Source organism: Callorhinus ursinus, unplaced genomic scaffold, assembly GCF_003265705.2.
Source record: "Callorhinus ursinus isolate GAN/ISIS: 27379988/994484 unplaced genomic scaffold, GSC_fseal_2.0 scaffold8, whole genome shotgun sequence".
Lineage (NCBI taxonomy): Eukaryota > Metazoa > Chordata > Mammalia > Carnivora > Otariidae > Callorhinus > Callorhinus ursinus.
In genome coordinates this window covers 61,037,074-61,056,398 of record NW_027397070.1, presented here as the reverse complement: position 1 = coordinate 61,056,398, position 19,325 = coordinate 61,037,074, and the positions used below count along the sequence as shown (strand labels likewise).

General features: G+C 56.2%; 1 protein-coding gene across 6 annotated transcripts in view; it reads left to right on the top strand.

Moving 5' to 3' along the window:
* The window catches only part of CCDC88C (coiled-coil domain containing 88C), a 125,604-nt gene that overhangs the window by 71,924 nt on the left and 34,355 nt on the right, over positions 1-19,325 (top strand). For 5 of the 6 annotated variants that reach the window (XM_073895770.1, XM_025869467.2, XM_073895774.1 and 2 more), the window contains 6 exons: positions 5,049-5,195; positions 5,726-5,870; positions 9,757-9,941; positions 13,807-13,944; positions 14,983-16,053; positions 18,286-18,413. In XM_073895770.1, coding sequence (XP_073751871.1) covers positions 5,049-5,195; positions 5,726-5,870; positions 9,757-9,941; positions 13,807-13,944; positions 14,983-16,053; positions 18,286-18,413 — 1,814 coding nt within the window. Of the gene's footprint in view, positions 1-5,048; positions 5,196-5,227; positions 5,437-5,725; positions 5,871-9,756; positions 9,942-13,806; positions 13,945-14,982; positions 16,054-18,285; positions 18,414-19,325 lie in introns of those variants that run through there. The other variant, XM_073895775.1, reaches the window with a different exon arrangement.

Genomic DNA, 19,325 nt, shown 5'->3' with positions numbered 1-19,325 from the left:
GCGTGTTGTTAGTGCCGCATGGGAGGAAACGATAAAAGGCCTTGGAGTTCAGGGTGAGGGCAAGGTTAATTTGGGTTCGAAAAATATGGACCACAAGCTTGCATGTTTTGTTGTTAAGCTTCTGGCAGTTCTTCTGTGGCTCCTGGTCTGGTTTACTTAAGGGTTCATGTGGCAGGAGAAGACCGGCATGGGCATCCGTACGTACAGCGGGAAGCACGGGTGGGTGCACCCGTGGTCCTTGACTTCCCTTTGCAAGCAGGTGTCCCCCCTCACTGCTGCCATCGGGCCGTGTGGGAGGACAATGGAGGCAGGGAGGCTGCCTGGAGGTTCCTCTGGTCCCGTGTTTTGTTCCTGGCTGAAATTCCCAACAGCACAGGGCAGGTGCCTTGCTGCCGTCTGTGTCCTAAGCAGGGTGAGGGTGAGACGGGCCTTATCCTCACTCCTCTGAAATTTATGGCTTTCTAGGCGGCGCTGGCTCCAAAGTAAACATAGTCTGAGGGGGGAGACCGAGCAGGGCACAGTCCTAGTTGCCACACCCCTTGCTGGGTGTTGGGTGAGGCTTGCCCCCATCTGTAAAAGGGGGTGCCTGGCATTGTGCATGGCATAGGAGCGTGTTTCCTGTGAGCTTATCCTAGCGAGACATGGAGCCGATCGTGCAGCGAGGGGTGGGATGGGTTGTTGGCAAGGCAGCTGGGAGCTAGGTTCATGATCAGTCCACCCTGTCCCCGCCCGGCCCCAGGGGCTCCCCATCCTCCAGAGCGTGTTTCCCCACCTGCCAGATGTCTCCCCGCTGCTGCCCAAAGGCAGGTTGAAGAGTGAGTGAGGGCCTCTGCCTGCCTTCTCTGTTGTTGCTCATTGACCCCAGGGCCTGCACACAGGGTGCCGTCCATAAACATCTGAACTGGCCATTTAGCCTCCATCTGTCGTCGTTCACATCCCCCTGTCCTGCCACCACAGTGACCCCTTCTAAGAGTTCCTCGGGCACCAGTGCATTGCTCTTGGGATAAAATCCACACTCTGCCCCTTGTTCAGCACTCATCCACGTCTGGTCCCCCATGGGACTCTCTGCTCTGGCCATACTGAGTCCCCTTCAGGTCCCCCAGTGCCCTCCTGAGGCCTCCTGGGCCCAGCCCATCTCCCCCAGCAGGGCCAGATGAGGAGAGGATAGGCCAAGCTCTGCGGGCCGCATCCCAGGGCCTTCTGAAGCTTCACATTTCCTGTAGGCCCCTTGCACATGCCCAGCAGTGTTCATCCTGTGCAACTGTGACGATGTGTGTTCCTATGTCCCACCCACACCGGGACCTCCTGGAAGCCCGGGTCTGTGCCTCACTGACCTGGAGCTTGAGTCCTCGAGCCTGTTGTGTAGCTTGGGGATAGCCAAACTCCAGTCCATCCAAGGGTGAAATCCAGCCCCCCATGCGTTCTTGTAAGCATAAAGGTTTATTGGAATGTCGCCGTGTCCATCCATGCACGTGTTTTCTGTGGCTGCTTTTGGTACACCTGCAGAGTTGAGGAGTTGCAACAGAAACTGATGACCCGAAAAGCCAAAAATACGGAGCTGTGTTCTGGCACAGGGTAGGTGCACACAAGGTTTTTAGATGAGCAGTAAGAACTGTATTTATGGAGCTTTTTCTGCCTGCCAGGAATGGCTAAGTTCCAGCCACATCATCACACATAAACCTCATGGTGGCCCACGAGGTTTAGCGGCCACTGCAGGTTCCCCTCCTCTGTTCCAGATGAGAAAGCCGAGGATTCATTCATACCTTGTGCAGCTTTTCCTGTCAGTAAGGAGGCGGACCTGGCATTGAAACATGTCTGCCTGCAGGGCCTCAGCCTTGAAGAGGAAGGAAATAAGGGAGGGGGGCTCACAGAGACTAAGGGGGTGCAGGGGAGAGGTGAAATGGGGGATTTGGGGAAGGGGGTGACGGTGGAAGGGCAGAAGGGGGCCCCACCTCCAGCAGTCCATGCGGGAAATTGGACATCAGTGCTGTAAGCAGGGGATGTTCATACTCAGGGAATGGAGTGAGAACCTTGGAGCCTTGATGTTCTTTCCACCTGAGACTTTGTGTTTCTTTGTGTATTTTTTTTTTTAAAGATTTTATTTATTTATTTATTTATTTATTTATTTATTTATTTATTTATTTGAGAGACAGAAAGAGAGAGAGAGAGCGCATGAGAGGGGGGAAGGTCAGAGGGAGAAGCAGACTCCCCGCTGAGCAGGGAGCCCGATGTGGGACTCGATCCCGGGACTCCGGGATCATGACCCGAGCTGAAGGCAGTAGCTGAACCAACTGAGCCACCCAGGCGCCCTCTTTGTGTATTTTAATGGACTGGCTTTCAGTCGCTCTAGATGCCTGAGAGATGCACTGGGTGCTGCGGTCTGAGCACGGTGGGGAGGAACCGGTCGTGTCTTCAATTCCACATTCCCAACCCCCTTCCAGCCCACCCCGCCGCCACCACCTCTGATGTTTGGCGCTCTTTGGGGGTCAAGGCGACCCCATGGAAATAAACCAACCTGCTCACTGGGCCTCAGGTGCTGTGGACGGAGTACTTCACGGGCATTATTGCATCTCATTCCATATCAGCCCCGTCAGGGTGCCTGTTGTAGAAAGGGAGGGATCCCCGATGGAGGGAACGTGCACTTGCTTCACGTCCCCCAGCTAACAGCGCGCTGGCAGGCCTGGGAACCAGAGCCTGTCAGCCACATCCTCAGTCACTGCTCCCGGTCACTGGGCCAGATTAGCAGTGGCAGCTTTCGAGCTTTTGGGGGACAGCCATCAGGCCTGGCCTGTGACTTCCTAAATGTGGCCCCTCAGCTGTTCACAGGGCTGGGTCAGGCCTTTGAATAGCCTCTCGGTTCAGTCGAAGTCAGGTCTGCAGGGGTGGCTTCGGGCAGCTGCCCAGGCAGGAATAAGGATTCTCAGGCCTCCAGGCTAAGCCCTTGGCTTGCTGTAGGAGCTTGGGCACAACTTCGTGCAGATCTGGTTTCTCGCTCCTGAGGTAGTGGGGTGTACAAGGCAAGCTGAGGTATTTCTGTTGCCTTGTATATGGTGGAGGTTGAGGTGGAGGCCAGAAGATGCAGATGTATTTGAATAGTAGTTAGAAATCATCGTGTTCCATGCTGTATTTCACTCCTGGACACCTTTATTCATTTCTGCCTGTTGGAAGTCACTGAGTCCTTCAGGACCCATGTCACATGCCCTCTAACTGCTCCCCCTCATGGCATGATTCAGCCAACAGGTGTTATTGAACACATCTCTGAGGCCCACAAGAGCAGAAATGGAACAACCCTACCCCGAAGAGTTTATGGTCTAGGGGAGAAGGGCAGGCCATGTTGCCTCACGGTGTGTCCCGGGCCCTCTGGGAGCCCAAGTACCTGGCTCAGCAGGAAGGACAGAGTGAATTTGCAAGCATTTCTCAGGGGGCAACTGAGGCTGGGTTTTGCAGGCTGATTAGGCGTTGGTTGTGGGGCTGAAGGGACAGCCTGTGCTGCGGGAGCTGAGGGCCTGGCAGTGAGGTGATAGTGGGGAGTGCTGGTGGGCGGGTCTCCTGGAACTCAGGGTGTGAACAGTGGGGGCAGTGGCCAGAGAGGGAGGGCCAAGGCTTCTTGTGCTTGAAACCCCCCTGTGTTGTCTGGCTCACCTCATTATTGCTGGTTGGGGCTTCTCTCCCCCATGAGCCCGTTGAGGATGGGTTGCAGGCAGCTGAGGGCAGTGGAGAGAACACAAGTCTGGAGCTCTTGGGCCAGAATTCAAGTCTCAGCTTCGCCCCTCGCCAGCCTTGTGACTTTGGGCTCATTCCTTAATTTACCCAAGTAAGCCTCTTCATCTTACTGAGAGGGACAGGGAGGGACTGTCCCTGCCTCCCTCTTGGGGCTTTTGGGATGAGTGAGGGAGGTAGGGCAGGGAGCGCCCAGCACAGGGCCAGCCGCACAGTGGACAGGGTCTCTGAGAGAGAGAGGGCACTTAGGTAATCCTGAGTCTTAAACCCTTCACAGCCACCAGCCTTTGATCAGAACAGTGACCACTGACCAGGAGGCACTTGGTTTCCCCTCTACCGAGAATCTTTGATGCAGGGAAAATGAACATGCAGGGGGGGGGGGCAGGCCTTTGAAAACTGCCACCGGGAAAAGTAGGCACATCCCCACATGTATGTGTTTGTACACCGTGAAGGCATTTGGGGACCCTCAGTCCCCCCAACATACTGAGTGGTGCTGGAAGGGCTCCGGGGAGAGGAGAGACCAAGAAAGTCCCATAACTGGGGTGGGGAGGGGAGGAGAGATGGGGTGAATGAGCTGAACCCCGCCTGGTGCAGGTGTAAGTGTCCAGCGGCCCCTCACGCATGAAGGGGCTCTGCGAGGAAATGGCCACCACGTTCCACACCCGGCATGTGCCTAACACTTAGGGTGCATGGTATGTACTTGTGGGGTTCTCATTTGTTTGTGACTTAAGTCTCAGAGACTCCCCCTTTCCAGGAAGCTGCTGAGAACCGTTGCTCGTCCAGGAGTATGTATGTAAAATGATCTGGGTATGGAACGAAAGCTGATCTCGATAGCTCCTTTCTCCCAGGACCCTGATCACGAAATACGTGTTGAATCTGGAGGACTAGAATCAGCTCTCGAGCCTGGGACCGTTTCTCAGCCCCACCTCTTCCTGCTTAAGGAAACAGGGCTCGGCAAGGTCCCGTGTCTGTCGGCAGTGGCCGCTTGTCTGCCCGGATGAGGTTATAAATGCCAGGCGCCTTCCTACCGCGGGCGGCATGAAGTAGACACTGAGGGAGTGTCCGCTGGAGGAGATACCGAATTCAGACATCTTCCTGATGCGTGGATTTTCTCTTCCAGTAGATGAACGCCTGTCTGGCCTGGCATAGTGGGAACGGCGAAGGTGCTGAGGGGTGGGGCCCTGCCCCCCAACCCCACCCCACCCCACCCCACCCCACCCCCCAGTGCAGTGGCCTCACCCCCTGCAGCGTGTGTTTGGGGCCTCGAGCCCTTGTCGTGAACTAGGTGCCTTCATCTCATGGTTCTCGCATGTGTCTTTGCGGAGCAGGAGCTGAGGGAAGACAACATCATTTTAATCGAGACCAAGGCCATGCTGGAGGAGCAGCTGACCGCGGCCCGAGCCCGGGGCGATAAGGTTCATGAGCTGGAGAAAGAGAACCTGCAGCTGAAGTCCAAGCTCCACGACCTGGAACTGGTACCGCCGGCTCCTGTCATCACATCCCACACAGATTGGGGCGCTTTCAGGTGGCCCGGGGGGCCGTGGAGGGGGCTGCAGTTGACCGCTCATGCCTTCCTGTAAAGATGGATGTACGGGTGTGTCTGTTGCAAGAAGGGTCTCGGCTGGCCTTCGCGGTGTGTGGGCTGAGCTGTGATTCGTGAGCCTCTTCAAGGCGAGTTGGGCCCGCTCAAGGGCCACAAAGCCGCCCGTCCTCATGGTACTTGCTTTAAAGCCCTGCTTTGTCTAGACAGCATTCGGTTAGAGATCTCAGGGCTCTGTTCGTCACCTAGGTCACCAGGGCAGGGTAACTTTTAGTGGCTGTAAGTCTCACAGCTGGCTGTGGGGTTGGAGACATTTCCTTGCAGCTGTGTGGGTTTTTTTGTTGGGTTTTTTTTTTTTTTTTTTTTTTTTGGCAGTGAGCAGGTGCATGGAGTCCCTTAGTCCTGGTGGAAGGAGGGCAGGTCCCTGGGGCTTGGGGCCTCACTCCTTCCCTCTTTCTGCACCAGGACCGGGACACAGACAAGAAGCGAATTGAGGAGCTGCTAGAGGAAAACATGGTGCTCGAGATAGCCCAGAAGCAGAGCATGAACGAGTCCGCCCACCTTGGCTGGGAGCTGGAGCAGCTATCCAAGAACGCAGAGCTGTCTGACGGTGGGTAGCGCTCGGTGTCTCCAGCCAGCCTGGCTGCAGCTTCTTCCTCAGCCGGGGAGCTGAATGCTTGGCTCAGACTCTTCCATGTCCGTCTGTCCTTTCGCCCCGAGTAAATAGGAGTTCCTTCAAGTGCCATTTGGAACGGTTTCATTACAGTTCTCCCCAAGGAGAACATGAGGTGTCTGGCAGCTCAGTGTCAGGACACGAGAAGCAAATTAAGTGTTGCCCCAGCTTTCTCATTTCCCATATGGACCGTCCTAGGAGCTTCCAGATTACAGCATGCTGACCCCCAGAGGACATCTTAGGCCTATCTGTGGATGGTTGAAAGCTCTGGATGGCAGGTGACATCCCCAGTGGTCATTAATCTCCACTGTAGATGGACCCCCGGCATCATTTCCTCTGTTCATTTGCATAATTGGGCAAGATGGATGCAGTCTGTTTTCTGTCTCTCTGGGTGGGGGTCGCTAAGTGGCGGCTCTTCCTCTCCCCACTGTGCTTGCGCGGCCGCCACTGCCCAGCACCCCAGACGAGGTGCTGGCCCGGGGAAGGTGGGTGCGGCCGGAGTCAGCCCTGCAGCAGGAAACTCCAGCACTGGGCAAACAATAAGCCAGTTCCTTTGTTCAAAAATAGTACTCATGCACCTGATAGTGCAGTTAATGTTTACTTAGAACTTAGAACTTTACACTGGTAGGGCATTTGGCTGGTTTAGGGGTGGCTTTTTCGATTCTAATAAACATCTAAGCATCATGGAAAGGTTGCTGAGAGCAGCTGGGTATTTCTCGTCTTCCGGCTGCGAACCAAAAATCAGTTGAGTAAACTATTAATCTGTGTGAGAAGTTAGTTCCGTCTGTGCTTTGGTGCCCCGGTGCTGTGAGGGGGGAGCGGGTCACACGCATCCCCTGCTCTGGGAGCTGAGGTCCACTGGGGAGGACCGCTGCCCCCTGGTGGAGTAGAGAAGTGGTGCGGGCTGCCTAGGACAGTCTCAGACCAGACACGAGTGTTCCGGTGAGAGAGCAGGGAGTCTGATGGGGTCGGAAGCCTCACCGACTCAGACTAAAGTATGTTTGTGAGCCCTTTCAGGTCAAGGATGACGGTTTATTCTTGGTGGTCCCAAGTCCTAGTGCTTAGCTGGGGGCTAATGGGCGTTGGTTTGAATGGCGGCATAATGGGAACAAAGCCAGAATGTACTTGTGCGTGTGTGCTGTGGTGGCTTCTCGAGTCAGAACTAGTTGGCTAGATGACCTCCTTTAAACCTCAGTTTCCTTACCTGCAAAGTGGGGGTGATGAAGCTGCCTCACAGGATTGCCGTGAATTTCCAGTGACAGGAGGCGTGAAGCCTTACACTGTACCTGGCCCACAGGCACTCTGTAAAGGGCACCTTTCCTCTTGTCACTTCAAAACCCATCCCCCCACGCACATACACATATGCACACACACATGCGCACACATGCACACACACACATGCACATACACACATCCCTTTCCCACGCCTCCCGATTGCTGGGGGTGCTAATGAGCGTAGCACTCAGTGACAAGCCATTGGTTTTTTTTTTTTTCCTGATAAACTCTTGGGTCCTCATGGTCTCTGAGGCACTGCCTTTCACTGAAGAGGAAATGAGGCTTGTAATCAGTTCCATTGTTTAACTCGTGGAACCTTCACATTGATGCTGTGAGCACAGAGCTTCAGTTTGGGATGATGACAAAGTCTGGAGGTGGATGGCAGGGACTGTTGCAGGACAGTGAGAATGTATTTAATGCCACAGAGCTGTACGCGGAGGATGATTAAAATGGTAAATTTTATGTTTTCTGTATTTGACCACAATTTAAAAATGTGATTTTTCCCTTCGATGCTACGGAGGTTCTGTCCGAGTGATCATAGGTTCTGAGTCACTGGGGCCTCTGGTCAGGCTCGTTGCATTTGTAGCGCGGTCGAGGCTGAGCCCTCCATGCGTGTGTGTCGGCGCTGGGATGGTCAGCCCTGCGCACGCTCCATCCACCTCCTCTGCTGCATGCCTGTTGTTGCTTGGGGTCTGTAGGACACTCTGGCTTTTTGGGTCTGTCCTGCTGTTCTCGGTGGATAAGGAGAACTTAAAGAGGGATACAGGGGCGCCTGGGTGGCTCAGTCGTTACGCGTCTGCCTTCAGCTCAGGTCACGGTCCCGGGGTCCTGGGATCGAGTCCCACATCGGGCTCCCTGCTCCGCGGGAGGCCTGCTTCTCCCTCTCCCACTCCCCTTGCTTGTGTTCTCTCTCTCGCTGTGTCTCTCTCTGTCAAATAAATAAAATCTTTAAAAAAAAAAAATAAAGAGGGATACAGATGCCTCTGGTTCTTATGATCCGGCAGAGGATCTGAACACACACATTTTGTGTCCAGCTTGATGTGCTTGCTAGGAAAGCCATCCCCTCTATGTACCTCCGGCCCCTGGCGTGATGAATAAGAAGCAGGTGGGGGAGGCTGTGTTAGCAACCACAGTGTGGTAAGGCTCCCAGAGCTGAACCTGTAGGTACTGTTCATGGGACAGATGAGGATGGGACAACCCTGATCCCTTCTTTCCTTTTTTTTTCTTTTAAGGTTTTCTTTATTTATTTGAGAGAGAGAGAAAGGATAAGCAGGGGGAGGGGCAGAGAGAGAGGGAGAAGCAGACTCCGTGCTGAGCAGGGAGCCCAACGAGGGGCTAGATCCCAGGACCCTGCGATCATGACCTGAGCTGAAGGCAGATGCTTAACCGACTGAGCCACCCAGGCGCCACCGCCACCCCTCCACGGTCCCTTCTTTCAAGGGCTTTCACGTACATTCCTTTTTCCTTTCCAAAAAAGCCCCCCCCCCCGAGTTACCTAATGTCATTCACCTGCTTGTGGCAGGAGGGGGCCAAGAACTCCAGTTCGTAACTCCTAGGTCTGGGCCCCCTTCTTCATTTGTATTTGAACCGTTTCAAAGCAGAGTAGATAATCTTTTTTAGGTCTTTAACTCACATTTTCATCTCACTTAGAATTTTAAACCAATTTACGTATATCATCTCATTTTTTTCCAATACAGTTGTGAAATTACAAAATGTCTGTCTGAAGGATGGCACGTACTGGGCATACATACCCACATAGCCACCTTACCACTCATGGCAGACATAACTAGTCGATTGCCGTGCCCCTCCTGCTGAGCCTCCCAGAGCTGGCACAGAAATGTCACCGATTTGCCATCTCTGTTGGTCTCTACAGTCCTTGAGCTGCCCAGTCAGGTTAGCAGCTTGGTAAAGACGGTTCCCATCTGTCAGCCTATAACTTTTGCATTGCCTTCTTCACCATGACCTGCTCTCTCTCTTTCAGCTCTGGGTTGCTCCCCTAATAGGCCCCAGCTGAGCCGCAGGACACCCGGTCGGGTGTCCGGCTGTCTGTCCCGCCCCAGGTGCTGCCATCATCATGTACTGAGGCTGCATTTGTGGGGGAGGAGCTCAGGCTGCAGGCCGGAGACGGGGTTCCCCTGGTCCTGGCTCTGCGGGCACTTCCCATTGGGGTGAGGCTCGGGGGGGGGGGACGGTCTCTCCAGTCCCCTCTGGGGGCCTCCCAGGCTCCATCACTCACCGTCCTTGCACCTCAGAAGCATCGTGTGCCCCTGCAGCGTGGCAGGTGCTAGGTAGTTTGTCTCCCGGAGGACAATGGAAAGCTCCCCCTCTCGAGTTATAGAAGGACTATAACTGCCTGAGGGTCTCTCAGGTGCTGGCCAAGACAGCACCACATGAACTGGTGATGAGGCACCCAGCTGAACCCTGGGAGCCCCTCTCGGGCCCCACAAATGTAGGGTATGGGGGCTGATGGTCTCATTTCAGGGCTGGGGGGAGACAGTGGAAGCAGAGGCTCCTGGAACCTGGCCTCTGACCCGACTTTGTGCTTTAGCCTCCAGGAAGTCGTTTGTGTTTGAGCTGAACGAATGTGCCTCCAGCCGCATCCTGAAGCTAGAGAAGGAGAACCAGAGCCTCCAGAGCACCATCCAGGGGCTGCGGGATGCGTCGCTGGCCTTGGAGGAGAACAGCCTGAAGTGCGGGGAGCTGGAGAAGGAGAACCACCAGCTCAGCAAGAAGGTAACCCCAGCCAGGTGTGGGTGACCTTCTCCCCCAGCCCTTGTCTGTAATATACAGCCGGGCAGAGCATTTAGGTGTCAGCGAGCATGCGCAGCCTGGGAGAAATGCGGGCTCCCGTGCAGCCGCCGTTAATTATAATAGAGGGACGGGAGGGTCACTGACGAGAGTTAAGAGGCGGTGAGCCTCCTCCCTGTACCACTGCTTTGAGGCTCTGACCCACGCCCACGTGTGACTTGACCTCTATGTGCCTTGTTGTCTTTATCTGTGAAAGGGGGTTAATGGGGGTTGTAAGGATGATACGAGTTACTGTAGGTCAAGGGTCTGGCACGGAATAAATGCACTATTAGAAAGCACAGGATGGGGCGTGGGGGTGAGGGAGCAGCGACGTAAGTCGCACATATGTGTGCCTGTGTACAGGACACTGGTGGATGGTTTTAGGGCATTGCTGGTGGTAAAACCAGGTCAGAGCTCACTTCTTTCTCGTGGTTTGTGGGTTGAGGAAGAAGAGATGGCTGAATTGTATTTGCCTTTCAGAACAACCGCCGAGTCTTCGATTTAGTAGTAGAACCCAGACCTCTGGGAGGACAGACAGAGGCTTGCAAACTGTCTCTGCTCTGTGGTGGCGAGGACTCCCGTTCGTACAGGGGATGCAGCCTCAGGTGCACGAGGGGGCCCTCGAGAGCTAGGGATTGCCACCACGTGTGGGCCCCGGGGCTTCGGGACACCCCACCCACACCGGATGGCACAGTTGCACCGTGGGCTCTGAACACACCAGCTGCCAGATCCCACCTGAGGGAGAGGGCAGGAGCGCTCTTGCTTGCCGAGCACCACGCAGGACGGACGGCCGGGTGTCCGGCTGTCTGTCCCGCCCCAGGTGCTGCCAGCATCATGTACTGAGGCTGCATTGATGGGAGAGGAGCTCAGGCTGCAGGCCGGAGACTGGGTTCCCCTGGTCCTGGCTCTGCGGGCACTTCCTGTTGGGGTGAGGCTCGGAGGGGGGGAACGGTCTCTCCACTTCCCTCTGGGGTCCTCCCAGGCTCCATCACTCACTGTCCTCGCACCTCAGAAGCATCGTGTGCCCCTGCAGCGTGGCAGGTGCTAGGTAGTTTGTCTCCCGGAGGACAGTGGAAAGCTCCCCCTCTCGAGCCCTGGCTCCTGAGCAGCAAGTGGAAGGCACCTAGATGGTTTGGGGTTTTAGATTCACAGGGGCCTAGCACAGGAAACGTCTTTATAAATGGCAGTCTGACCTCAGCCAAGATTTAAAAAAAAAGTGACCTTTAGAGAGGTGAGAACCTTTGACTCTGCAGATCTTCACGGTCTGCCATAGGAAGCAGCCGTGCAATCTCACTGGCCCAGCTCCCAGCCGGCCTCACAGGTGACCACTCACACTTTGCCCTGCCCTCGGGGTCTGCCCTGGCCCCTCCTCTACAGATAGGACTGGCATTGGGTGCTGCCGCCCCAGCATTACTCCTGAGCCCCCGTCTCTCAGCGCCCCCACCCCCCGCTTCCTCTCTGCATCAGTTCTCCAGGGGGACACCCGCCCTCCCCTGCCACAGGCGTGTCTTGGCACAGCATTCCTGGTCAAAGGGAGGTGCCGCTGTTCCCAGACCGGAGCCATCCTGTGTCCGGTGCCCGGAGCCCTGGGAAGAAGGTCCTCCTGCCTCTCTTCCCGGTCCTGTTCAGCCTGCCCAGGGCCTGGCTGGTTCTCTTCTGACCCGGCACGGGTGGTTATGCTTTCTGCCCCACAGCCTGGCACACAGCACTGGCGGGATGAGCCCCTCAGCTCACCCTGAATTTCCTTTCCCCAGCCTTGGTCACCTCACTCTGCTCTTCTCTCTGCGGGGTGTGTCTCAGCCACCAGCTGCCGTTTCTTGGTCAGTAGGTGAACCACCAACCTAGCAGAAGCCCACAGGCGACACGGCTTTGACACTGACTTTCATAGAGTAAGGGCGGGCACAGCCTTGGGACAAGTCCTCGCAGCATAGCCACTCTAGGAGGTGTCGGCCAGGGAGGGACAGGGGCCAGCCGGGACACAGCGACCTGGAGACCCAGACTCCCTGGTGCCAGCCTGGCTCTCCCACCACCCCGAGTGTAGCCCAGGCTATAAACTTGCTTAGGTTTGCAGTGTCTGTGGGAACCATCATTCCCCAAAGTTAATATCTGCTCTCTAACTTACGGAACTTCTGTGGACCTTAGAGAAACTGCCTCCCACTCGTGACTGTAACTTTATGTTGATGTCGTGAGAGTTCATGCCTTGAGCCAAGAGGTAAAGAATCCTTATGTTCAGAGGAAGGAGGGCAACCCTTTGGGGGTGCATGCAGCCCCAGGGCTGAGAGGAAGGTCCCTGGTACCCACGTACTCTGGGAGCCCACAGCCTGAGCCAGGTGCTTAAGGAAGGACAGAAAGCCCTCTCTGGGTTAGCAGGCTGGCGTTCGGCTCACAGCTGAGCCCCATGAGCTCCCCCAGGGTCGCTGCGGTCCCTCGGGGCTGAATAAGAATCGGGGCTCCAGTTCTGTGGCAGAAAGGACCAGAAGGGGAGAGAGCTGACGGTGAGCATCCAGCAGTGATAGATGGGATGTGGGGAAATCATGTCTTCAGACTAGAAGCCTTTCTCTGGGAGAGAAGGGACAGAGGAGTAAAAGGTTAACAGTGAGGTCAGGGGGTGAGCTAGGAAGGCAGGGGGTGCACACCACAGGCCCCCCGACTGTGCACCAGAGCAGGGCTGGGGTGGCCCACTGGCGTGTGTCCTAGCTCTGCTTTATGCTTACTGTAAGGCCCTGAGCGAATTACGTAGCTCCTCTGGCCCCAGAGTCGCCCTCTGTGCGATGATCAGTAACATCCGCCAGCTCACTCTCAGGGAGGTCAGTGACGCTGGCGCACCCGACGCCTGCCAGGTGTGTGAGGAGTGCTCCGTGCTGACAGAAGCTCATGAAGATGGACACTGTTGGTCCCATGTCAGAGAAACTTGCTCACAGTCCTGTTGCTAGTACAAGGGACCAGACTCTGAACTTTTGTTCCTCTCACACCAGTCACTGCCCTTTTCCCAACTCCTGCCCACAGTGAGAAGGAGTTTGGTGTTGGCAAGAAGGGACAGTAGCCCCCTTGAAGCCCTCGTGCTGCAAACAGCAACATGGGCATTGCCTCACCCTGCTGAGTCAGCATCTGCACCTACCACGCTCTCTGGGCGTCGGGCACAATAAAGTGCGAGAACCCCTGAGCTAGGTAGTTCATGTTTATTAGGAAGCCTGGGTGCTGGTGGGACCCAGCAGGAGAGCTTGGTGCTCGGGAGGGCTTTGGGTGGTTGACCAGGCAAGATGGAACATGGTCTGGCCTGGGTCAGGCAAATGGGCATGTGGGGGGGTGGGGGCACAGGTAGGACGTGGGGACGAACTTACTTGGAGGGCGCAAGAGGAAGGAGCGATGCATCAGAAGAGCGCTCCGAGCAGCTGGGTGAACAGGAGCGTCACCATCCAAGGTGGCAGGTGTGGAGGGGAGGGGAGGGAGGTGGGTGAGTGGGAGGTCCCCGCAGGGCATCCAGCAGTGGTGGCTGCTGGCCGCTGGAGCGTGTGGTCCGACCCTCGTGTGGGTGGACAAGGCCTGAGATGAGAGACCTGGAGGTGGTTGAGAACATGGCAGTGAGGATGAGGAGGGCTTGGCGCCTAGGACCTTCCCCTCCTCCCTGAGCTGGAAGTGCAAGGTGTGTGCTAAGGACTGAGGTCGCTACGGAATGCCATCCGGATGTTTTTTCCTCGAGAAGAGACCTAGTAAAGTATTCTGTGAAGCTGACAGGTTTTTGGTTGGTCTTAAAAGGTAGTTCACCTTGTGAATCTGACTTTTGCATGGGCTGGGTCTTTGGGCTCTACAGATTGAGAAGTTACAGACCCAGCTGGAGAGAGAAAAGCAGAGCAACCAAGATTTGGAGACCCTCAGTGAGGAGCTGATCAAAGAGAAGGAACAGCTGCAGAGTGACATGGAGAGCCTGAAGGCTGACAGAGCCAGGCAGGTAGGTGCCTCCAGAGCGAACGAATGCTCCCGCCTGCAAGAGGGAGTGTCCAGGACTATGGCCATTTCCTGGTACTGGATGAATGATACATGAGTTACTGCTTGCCCAGTTACTGCACCTCAAACCAGCAGTTCTCAACCGACCGTGGAGGAACAGGGGGGTCAGATTTCGCCTCCCAGGGGACATCAGCAGGCCTGGTTTTGATTGTTGTAATTTGGAGGAGGAGGAGAGAGAGAAGGTGCTCATGGCATGTGGGTAGAGGTCAGAACTGCTACCAGATGTCCTGCACTGCGCAGGACAGCCCCGCAGGACGAGGAACTAATCCAGCTGCAAATGTCCACCGTGTCCTAGCAGAGAGCCCTGGCCAGCCTCCAGGCTTTATTTGGCTCACACTACGAGAAGTCCCAGGGTGGGCTGCCCAGTCCTGGTGCAGTGGCTCAGGGATGCCAGCCAGAAGGCAGGCCTATTTCTTCCTGCTCTGCCACCCCCAAGCTGCGGGCAGGAAGAAGGTCATGATGACCAGGGACAGTATCCTGCGGGGTGCCAGGCATTTAGAGTCACGGAGCTGACACTCGCCCTGAGCCCTGAAGGATGAGGAGTACCCAGGGATGCTGAAGGTCAGTGGGAGGGGCAAGGGGGGAGGATGGTGAGTGTTCAAGGCAGAGGGAAGATCACCTGCAGTGTCTGCTGGGGGAGAGTGGTGTAAGGGGGGGGGGGAGGCCACAGGTGGATGGGCCCAGGTCATGGGGGTCCTACCGGCCAGGGTGAAAAGTACCAGGGAAGTCTCTTCTGTTCTTTTGACTCCGAGGGAGAGCTGGGGCTTATGTTTCTGATTCACTGCGGCTGCTGTGGATGTGTTTTGGCTTGAACTAAGGCATGAGTGCCCCTTACCTGGTATCTATACCAGGCCCCTAGGAAGCAGTGGGACGGCTCTGGGTGCTCTCTCGGGGGCCTACACGTTCGTCTCCCAGTTTGGATCCAGATCACTGGATGACATCCCTGCAGCCGCTCTGTCGTGCCCATTCTGTTTCTCTGCAGATCAAGGATCTTGAGCAAGAGAAGGATCATCTCAACCAGGCAGTGTGGTCTCTGCGGGAGAGGTCGCAGGTCAACAGTGAGGCCCGTGCAAAGGACATCGAGAAGGAGAACAAAGCCCTCCACCAGACGGTGACGGAGACCAGCAGCAGACTCAGCAAGCTGGAATTCGAGAAGCAGCAGTTGCACAAGGACTTCGAGCAGGTGAAGGAGAAGGTGGAGCGGGTCGAGGAGCTGGAGAAGGAGCTGCACCGGCTGGAGAAGGAGAACGAGAAGCTGGCCCAGAAGGTGGCCTCCCTGAACACTGCCACCGAGAAGGTGGACGCCCTGGAGCGCGAGAGTCGGGGCCTGGCGCTGGAGAACCGGAAGCTGAGGAAGTCGCTGGACACCCTGCAGAACGTGTCGGTGCAGCTCGAGGGTCTGGAGCGGGACAACAAGCAGCTGGACGAGGAGAACCTGGAGCTGCGCCGGATGGTGGAGACCATGCGCTTCACTGGTGCCAAGATGGCGCAGATCGAGCGGGAGAATGAGGAGCTCGAGCGGGAAAAGGAGGAGCTGAGGAAAAACGTGGAGCTGCTGAAGGCCCTGAGCAAGAAGTCCGAGCGCCTGGAGCTCAGCTACCAGGGCGTGAGCGCCGAGAACCTGCGGCTGCAGCAGACGCTGGAGGGCAGCAACCAGAAGGCCCAGGCCTTGGAACAGGAGCTCAGGGAGCTGGAGGCCGAGAACCAGGCCTTGCAGCGCGACCTGGAGGCCCTCCGGCTCGCCAACAAGCAGCTGGAGGGGTCGGGGAAGGACAGGAAGGCCCTGGAGCAGGAGGTGGCCCAGTTGGAGAAAGACAAGAAGCTGCTGGAGAAGGAGGCCCAGAGGCTGTGGCAGCAGGTGGAGCTCAAGGATGCGGTCTTGGACGACAGTACTGCCAAGCTGTCCGCCGCCGAGAAGGAGAGCCGCGCCCTGGACAAGGAGCTGGCCCGCTGCAGGGACGCGGCCAGCAAGCTGAAGGAGCTGGAGAGGGACAACAGGGACCTCACCAAGCAAGTCACCATGCATACGCGGACGCTGACTACCCTGCGAGAGGTGAGTGGCTGTGGGCAGGGCCCCCCACGGTGAGGGGCTTGGCGGCGCGGGGTTGGCGCCTGGACCCCAAGTCGCACGGGCGTGCTGGGTGGTGCGCCTCCCAAACGGAAGCGGGCCTGTGCGTGTCCTCCCTGATTCTGCACAGGTTGGTGTCTGCAGGGATGAAGAACGAAGGGCACAGCCCCTGTTACGGTCTCCCTGCCCAGAGATAACCACCACTCACGGTGTGGCTCGTTTTGTCCCATCACTTGCAGTGTGCCTTTGTACGTGTACATGCTTGGCATCCTCCTCTGCTGCATCCTAAGCTCTTCTGCTTTTTACTTACTGTACCTTTTACCTTTTCTCATTATAGCAAGTAAGATTTAAGCCGGGGCTTTCTAATGGCTGCAAGGTATTAATCCAGTAGATCCTGTAGATTTACTGCAATTACTTTTTGGACATTTAGGTGGCTTTCCAGTTTTTTTCATTATTTTAAATAACACCGGACATCCTTGCACACACCTCTCTCTGTTTTCAGCCTGTATTCCTGGAAGTGAAACTATAGGATCTAAGGGCATGAATATTTTACTTTATTTTTTGAAGATTTTTTTATTTTTTATTTGACAGAGAGTACAAGCAGGGGGAGCGGCAGGCAGAGGGAGAGGGAGAAGCAGGCTTCCTGCGGAGCAGGGAGCCCGATGTCGGGCTCGATCCCAGGACCCCAGGATCACGACCCGAGCCGAAGCCTGACGCTTAACCATCTGAGCCACCCAGGCACCCCGGGCGTGAACATTTTAAAGTTTCTTGCGAAGTGTATGTCCTCCTTTTTCCCCAGTGTTTATGGCATGGGTCGTCTGAGCATTCCTTCAGTATCTGGCGGGGGCAGGGGGGCGGGGGGAGCAGGGAATAAACTGCTTTCAGAACTAACCTGAACTTCTGAATGGCCCAGCACTGCATTCGGGTCCTGCGCACGTAGGAGCCCAGCGTGGCTGTTCACGGGCAGCCGTAAATGCAGTGAGTCAGGCTCCTGGCTTCTGCCACCCTGTGGCTCGGCCATCCCATGGCAGCAGCTGGATGAGGGAGGGTGTGAGTGAGAGGGACCCCGGTGCCCTGTGCAGAACTCGGTCACACAGCCGCATCTAGCTGCAGGTGAGCCGGGAAAATGTGAGTTAGCTGCGTGCCAGGGAAGAAAAGGGAAGAGGTTTGGTGACCACACAGCCGTCTCTGTGTCCTGAGAGGCGTACAGACGATGGTGCAGGCAGATCCGTGTGCTGTCGGGGCGAGACGCAAACCAGGAGTAACCACCCCTGGTCCCCGTCTCTGTGAGCTTCACATCGGTTACACCGTGGTCACAGACAACCCCAGAAACGTAGCGGCTCCTCACACCCGTGGCTGACTTCTCACTCACGAGAGTCCAGGTGGACTCCCTGGGACCCTGCCATCTGTGCTGTGACTCTGCAGTTCGCCCCTGCCCCAGCACGGGGCCTGGCCAGTCGCCGTGGCAGGAGAGAGACAGCCGGGAGGTCACACGCGGGCTCTTCTGTGCTGCAGCCGGAAGTGGCCCACGGCACGTCCACCCGCGGCCCACTGGCCAGAACCGCCCACCAACTGCAGGGGGGCTGGGAAATATGGGGGGAGAAGATGGAATGTTTGGCGAGCCCCACTCTGTCACACTGCCACAGCAGGCCTGAGGATTTGGTGGGGGGTCGGCTCTCATGCCGATAGCCGTGGCCCCAGGCAGAGCGCGGTACCTGCCTGGGGAGCTCCCGAGACGTGTGGGAAGAAGGTGGGCCTCCAGGAAGTGACCCACCTGAAGGAGAGCACCCGCTTGTGCAAAGCAAACCAGAACCAGGGCTTAAAGTAACATCTTCTTTCTCCTTGTACTCCTTGCAGAGAATTCACTACAGAAAAAAGTATTTCATTACATTACTCCACTGAAAAGGCAATCCTGTCTGAATCCAGGCCTCCTACTCAAAGGCCAACGTACAGGGTGTTGCAGACACACGTCCTGGACACGTTGCCGTGTAGTCTGGTCACCTTCGGTGCTGGGAGGCTGGGAACGTGTGTCTCTCCCCTGACCTTTGGAGGACATCCCTGGGGCTCACCTGTCCCCGTTGAACTGCCTGCTCAGCCCTCAGGACACCTGAGTCAGCTATGACCCGGGAAGGCAGCTGCTCAGCTTTGAGAAAGGCCTGTGCCAGGCCTTCCCTGCTGGGCTCCCGTCCCAGCCCTGTCCTCTCCCTGTCCTGGCAGGACCTGGTGCTGGAGAAGCTCAAGAGCCAGCAGCTGAGCAGCGAGCTGGACAAACTGAGCCAGGGGTTGGAGAAGGTCGGCCTCCACAAGGAGCTACTGCTGCAGGACGAAAGCAGCCATGGCGACACGTGAGCACCTCCCTGCTGGGGTCTGTGGGCTCTCACAGCGCATACCCGTGGCCACGCGCTGCACGCCCCCAGCTCCAGAGCTCGGTTCTCTCTGCGCAGCTCGGGGCTGCTTGTCACGTGGTCTCTGGAAAGGGCTGGTGTCCTTTATGGGATGGGGCTTCTTCCTGGAGATTCCCAGGGAGGAGTGAAAGGAGACTCTCTTGTGCAGTGGAAAGGCTTCTTAATTGTTTTAAAATAGATTTTTTAGAGCCAGTTTTAAGTTCAAAGCAAAATTAAGGGGAAGGTACAGAGAGTTCCTGAATGCCCTCTGCCTCCCGCCCCAGGCACAGCCTCCCCCATATCAGATTCTCCCACCAGAGTGGTGCATGTGTTACACTCGATGTGCCCCCACTGACCCATCATCACCCCGAACCCACAGTTGACAGTAGAGTTCACTCCTGATGCTGTACATCCGCGGGTGTTGACACTTGTGTGATGACCTGTATCTACTTACAGGATCCTACAGACTAGTTTCACTGCCCTACACATCCTCTGCCCTCCACCTACCTGTTTGTTTCTCTCCCCTGTCCCCAAAATTTAACCATTGTGATCTTTACCTGCAATTCTTTCCAAAATGATCTCATTTTTCAAGGAAATCCAGTATCATGGACTTCTGCTGGACTTGTAGCTGACAAGATCCACATGACGGATACCGTGACACCCTGTCGGTGTGGCAGAAAGGCCATGCAGACTGACCACTTACCTAGCTCGCGCTGCGATCTTGGGCACATTGCTTAACCTTTCTGAGACTCGGTTTCCCCATCTGTGAAATGGCCACGATAATCCCTCCCTAAGACTATGCTTATAAAACTGCAGCAGTCGTGTTTCATTTGAAGGTGTCACGGGTGTGTCTCTGCGGGGAGCCCTGGGGAG